Source organism: Rhagoletis zephyria, unplaced genomic scaffold (genome assembly GCF_001687245.7).
Source record: "Rhagoletis zephyria isolate East Lansing unplaced genomic scaffold, Rhagoletis_zephyria_1.1 Rzeph_scaffold_13805, whole genome shotgun sequence".
Taxonomy (NCBI): domain Eukaryota; kingdom Metazoa; phylum Arthropoda; class Insecta; order Diptera; family Tephritidae; genus Rhagoletis; species Rhagoletis zephyria.
In genome coordinates this window covers 4,723-10,494 of record NW_016170875.1, presented here as the reverse complement: position 1 = coordinate 10,494, position 5,772 = coordinate 4,723, and the positions used below count along the sequence as shown (strand labels likewise).

The 5,772-nt window shown below is 44.2% G+C and overlaps 1 protein-coding gene across 1 annotated transcript; it reads right to left on the bottom strand.

Annotated features, from left to right (window-relative positions):
* Nucleotides 1–2,887: 2,887 nt before the first annotated feature.
* slp2 (sloppy paired 2) lies at nucleotides 2,888–5,314 on the bottom strand. The gene has a single exon (XM_017634604.1). The coding sequence runs from the start codon at nucleotides 5,031–5,033 to the stop codon at nucleotides 3,012–3,014; it is 2,022 nt and encodes a 673-aa protein (XP_017490093.1). The 5' UTR covers nucleotides 5,034–5,314; the 3' UTR covers nucleotides 2,888–3,011.
* Between the last annotated feature and the right edge of the window lie 458 nt (nucleotides 5,315–5,772).

The window sequence follows — 5,772 nt, the reverse complement described above, 5'->3', positions numbered from 1 at the left end:
GCGGAACGTAATTTTCAAAGCATTTCAAAGTTTGAGTATCTGCCAGCAATGAAACAATTTATCTATTTATTTCAAACTGGGATGTGCCTTTATTTTTTTAACCTCGACCAGGGTTCAAACGCGGTTCAACCCAAAATAAAAAAAAAAAATTAAAAGACCAAAAAGTTTTTTATAATAGCGGTCGCCCCACGGCAGGCAATGGCAAACCTTCGAGTGTATTTCTGTCATGAAAATTCCCAGTCTGCATGGAAATTTCCTCTACAGTTCATCTAGGCCGCCGCTTGGTAAATTTTCTTAACAATGTTCTCACCCAGTAGCCTCTAGACCAGTTTCCCATACAAAAATTAATCATAGATAATCGCTGCGCTGATCAGATTCTCTTAACAATGGTTATCTCTCGAAGAGCCAGAACGCTCATTACCACGCAATAAATTGACTTGAGTAACCAGTTCAGGCGCTAGTTAGATTTTCTCTAGTAGGTTTACATTGGCAGCACCAGGAGAGTATCTGTCTTGCAGCAGCCTAAAAAGGGTAAGCTTGACGGGTGTAGGATAGGTTGTTGAGAAAAAATGTATCATCTTAGAGCATGAAATGGCTCCAGAATAATAGTTTCCCTTTGAGATAATAACTTTTAGTGTTGAGAAGATTTCCTTAACTGAGATACTGTTTAGCTCTGCCTAGACTAGCTGTATCCTACAATATTATACCTGGAGTAACCTATCCCGGTTCTGTCAAGGGTTTCTTGATACCGCCATGACAAGCACTGGCAAGTGACAGCCATATAAAAATAAACGATCCGAGCACTGGTTATTTTTTCCGAAGCTAAAATTTCTGTAACAGAGGTTAGACTGGCTGTAGCATACAAAAGCTCATCAGAGATTTTCATGACCCTCGAAAAAAGTTCTCGGGCTTGGGCATCTGAGTCTGGTGCTGGCTGGATATTCCTGACAATGAATGCCTTGTCGCCACCAGGACAGGGCAAGCGTCTACGTTTTTATTGCGAAAATAATCCCAATTTAGGGCTGCACTGTTATTCAAAAGAGGATATTTATTATTAAGCGCAAAAGAAGTTATTTAGATTTACAAGAAGGCGCCTGTCCAGAACAATGCACGCGTGGCTAGCTACAATTCTGAGATAGACTTTGTTCAGAAATGTAGGAAAGGGCATATAAAGAAATTCTTCCAAGGGCCGGTCCGGCAATTTTAAAAAGAGTTGGTGTGGAATAGTAAATATNTTTAGATTTACAAGAAGGCGCCTGTCCAGAACAATGTACGCGTGGCTAGCTACAATTCTGAGATAGACTTTGTTCAGAAATGTAGGAAAGGGCATATAAAGAAATTCTTCCAAGGGCCGGTCCGGCAATTTTAAAAAGAGTTGGTGTGGAATAGTAAATATGACTTTGGTCAGAGTTCCAGAAAAGTGAGAGTAGCTGCCAAGAATTNTGAATAGTAAATATATGACTTTGGTCAGAGTTCCAGAAAAGTGAGAGTAGCTGCCAAGAATTCTTAGAAAGGCTCTATGTCACTTTCCTAAAAGAGTTTTTCTGATGAACGCTAGAATTACAGAACAGGTCCAGTCTTAAATTTTGTATTAAGGACGGGGACTGTATGGCAGCTCCGATTAGTCATTAGACGGAATCTATCCAAAATCACTGTCGAAAATCTAAAATTTTTTCCTACCTGAATGTTTTGAGAAGTTCAATGAGAGTTCATTGAAAATGGTAGTTAGCTTAAAAAAATACACAAAAATGATAATCCGGATTTTGCTAAATATATTATATGTATAAATTTGGTGTGCGCTGTATTATGGTTACAAGAGGGTGCGAGTAAAAAAACAATATATATAAATAGGATTCAAACATTAATCTTCTATCTAGAGACGGAAGTAAAATTCGGCGAGCATAATTTTAACCTTTTAACTCCACGCTTACGGTTGTTTCAGACGCTTTTATGAAGGCGTTCATTAAAAAGTGTTAACTGTGCTTTAACCCTAACTTAACTGTAAGATAGTTATTTTGTTATTTTTCAATGTTATTTTAGTCATTAAAGCCAGCTAAATATTTATGTAAAATATAGTTCACTACATCCGTTAATGTTCTTCCAATGTGAAAATAAAACAGACTTTGATTTCAAATTTTAATAAATAAATATTTTTTTATTTTAAGTATTTTTGATTTTTTCGAAAGATTTCATATTAGATACTAGCTAACTGTAATATACAAATACATCAAGCTCATCAAACATAAATCGCGTCTCTAAGCAACTTAACGAAAATTTCTTTCAAATGTATTGTTAAGTATTTTATTTTTATAATATTTTTTCGTTTTCAATTACTAAATTTCTATCAATTTAATACTATTATTTTTATTTTGCTAATTTCATACAATCAAAGCCATTGCAAAAGCTCCCCTATGAGACTTTCTGCCTAACTCAAGATCACTGAGCGTCACGCGCGTTGCCTGCTTCACGTCATAAGCGTAGTTTACAAATTTTCNTACATCAAGCTCATCAAACAAAAATCGCGTCTCTAAGCAACTTAACGAAAATTTCTTTCAAATGTATTGTTAAGTATTTTATTTTTATAATTTTTTTTTCGTTTTCAATTACTAAATTTCTATCAATTTAATACTATTATTTTTATTTTGCTAATTTCATACAATCAAAGCCATTGCAAAAGCTCCCCTATGAGACTTTCTGCCTAACTCAAGATCACTGAGCGTCACGCGCGTTGCCTGCTTCACGTCATAAGCGTAGTTTACAAATTTTCTTACGTTTTTTTTTTTTTGTTCTTGTTTAGTTATTAACTAACAGCTGTTATAAGCTACATATAATACATACTTAAATATACTATAACTATATACATACAGCCTCCTCTNTTACGTTTTTTTTTTTTGTTCTTGTTTAGTTATTAACTAACAGATTTATGAACTATATATAATACATACTTAAATATACTATAACTATATACATACAGCCTCCTCTGCTGCCGCGCCGCACAACCAGGCGCCCACTCAGCTATCGTTGCGCGCCACCACCGTCACTGGTTTGAGTATCGGTGATACCGTCGCCGCCATCGCTGGCGTCGCTGATTGTGCCGTCGGCGAAATGGGCTGGCCGGGTGAGGCCTGTTGCGCGCCCAGATGTGCATGCGTTGCGCCTATTTGCAGCTGCTGTTGATGTGGCGCCACCGCCGACAAGTGTTGCAAATGTGCTGAGCCGTGTTGCGGATGCTGAACGACGACAGATTGGGGCGCAGGCGCTGGCGCACCAGCACCAGCCAAATGTTGTTGATGCCGCTGATGCGCAGCTATGGCCGCCGCGGCGGCATGCTGTTGCAGCAATTGCTGATATTGCAAACGCTGATAAAGTTCACTGGTTGCCGCTGCAGCGGCGGCAGGATGCGTTTGATGAGGCCCACAGGCGCCCAACAGCCGCTCCATGCCGCTGCTGTAGTTGGCCATAACGGAGGCGGGTGAGTTAGGAGCGCCGCCAAATTGCATAGACATAGGCAGGTTGGCCGCAGCAGCAGCTGCCGCCGCCACCGCCGGACTCTTTGGCATAAACGGACTGTAGCGGTTGTACATGCTGGCCAGCAGGCTGGGCGCCGTAGCAGCGGACGCAGCGGCGGCGGCGGCGGCGGCTTGTTGTGGATATAAAAATTGGCCAAATTGCGCATAGCCCAGACCGGGGAACATGGGACCGATGAGAGATCGTTTGAAGGCGGCGAGGCGTGAGCGTGAAGCCGCGGTAGTGCGTCGCCGCAGCTTACCCGTGGAACCGCCAATGAACACATCCTCGGCCGAGGGATCGAGCATCCAGTAATTGCCCTTGCCCGGATCGTCATAGTGGCGCGGCACCTTCACGAAACACTTATTCAAGCTAAGATTGTGGCGTATCGAATTCTGCCAGCCCTGCTTATTGTCGCGATAGTAGGGGAAATTGGTCATTATGTACTCGTAGATGCCGTTCAGCGTCAACCGCTTCTCCGAACTCTGCCGTATGGCCATCATGATGAGCGCATTGTAGGAATAGGGTGGCTTCTCGTTGCCCTTCTTGTCGCTCGCCGGCTTGCCATCCGCTGTTTTCTCGGCATCGGCGGCGTCACCCGCCGCATTTCCTTCGCCCGCCTCACCCTCCGCATCGCAGTCCACATCCTCCTCTTCGCACTCCTCATCCGCGACGCCATCCAGCTCACCCTCCACATCTTCATCCGCGCCCTCCAACTCGCTATCGGCGCTCTCCTCTGCGTGGATACCACCGCCTATCGACGCGCCTTCCCGCGCGCCACGTCCATTGCGGCGCGCGTATTTACGCTGACCATTTTCCAAACTATGCGCGCTCACCTCACTACCCTCCGTCAGCGGCGGCGGTGACATGCTGGTCACATCGAGATCGGACTCCACCTCGGAGGCGTCATGCTCCTCAGAGCCAAGCGGTGAGTGGCAGGCGTGAAAGTCGACGGGCGGCATGCGTCGGTACTTATCGATATCATGCGGTGGTGGATAGTTTTGTTGTTGTTGTTGCGCGTGTAAGGCATATTGATGTTGCAGCGCTGGGTGCTGTTGCAGCGGATGACTGCTGGTGTGGAGAGGATGATGGTTGTTGTTGTTGTTGTTGTTATTGTGGTGGTGATGATGATGATGCGGCTGGTGTGGCGGTGAACGCTGTGGCGATGGCGGCTGTTGATGGTGATCCTCTAGCGTTTCGGGCAGAATTGCATTGATCGAGAAACTGGACTTTAGGTGGGGCGTGCGCGCCATTTTATAGAGCAGCGAATGCTGCAGCGCGGACTCGGCGAGCGTGTAGGCGGCGGTGTGTGAGGCAATGCTTGTAGGCGCCACCTGCTGCGGCTGCTGTTGCTGATGCTGCAGTTGGTGTGGGTGTTGGTGGTTAGCGCTTTCTTGCTGCGCGTTGGGATTTTGGTTATTATTCTGCTGCTGGCTGTGTATATGTTGGCTGTAGCTGAGCGCTAACGCTTGATGATCACTGAGCGCGTTCGACGGCGGTATGCCAGCAATTTTTACCATTTTCATTGAAATACTTTTATGGCGTTTTGGAATCCAATTTTTTACTGAAATTTTATAAATTTATTTTTTTTTTGTGGAAAAAAGCACTCTACAGACGCGCGCTTTTATTTGCTAAGCGTTGAGACGCGCGCGCTCACATTTGCTGGCGTTTTTTTGTTTTTGTTTTTGATATTTATGCGTGTGCGCTTTTTCAGATAGCAACTAAAAGTCAGAAAGCTACTTTTTTTTAAATTTGTTTTTATAAATTTACACTTTCTTATTCAATTTCCAATTAGCAAAAATTTTTGTTTTTTAATTTCATTAAATTGCGCAAATCATATTTTCTTTGTTTTATGTTCGTTGCGCACTTCATACACAATTCATTCATTCACTCGTTTTCTTCGAAACCGCGCCAGCAACACATCCAACGCGCCTCGTCGTTTATTGTAGACTAAAAATGACACCTCGCCGGCGCAGCTAGCCGCACAAAGGCGGAAACCAGTTTTCCATTCACACATGGACGCCAAGTGACCAAGGGTGTGTGAGTGTGTGTGTGTTTGTGTAGCTATATGTGTGAGTGGAGAGTTCTGCGACCGGTTCGTCTACTCAGCTACATGGCTGCCCGCCGCCGCACAGTGCCGTAATGCATTATAAGCGGAACCGCCACCAACACTACCACCACCATCGTCGTCGCTCTTGCCTGACACTCAACCAACCATCGTTGCGTTTGACTCTTGCAAGCGCCCTACTACCACCATTGCATTCC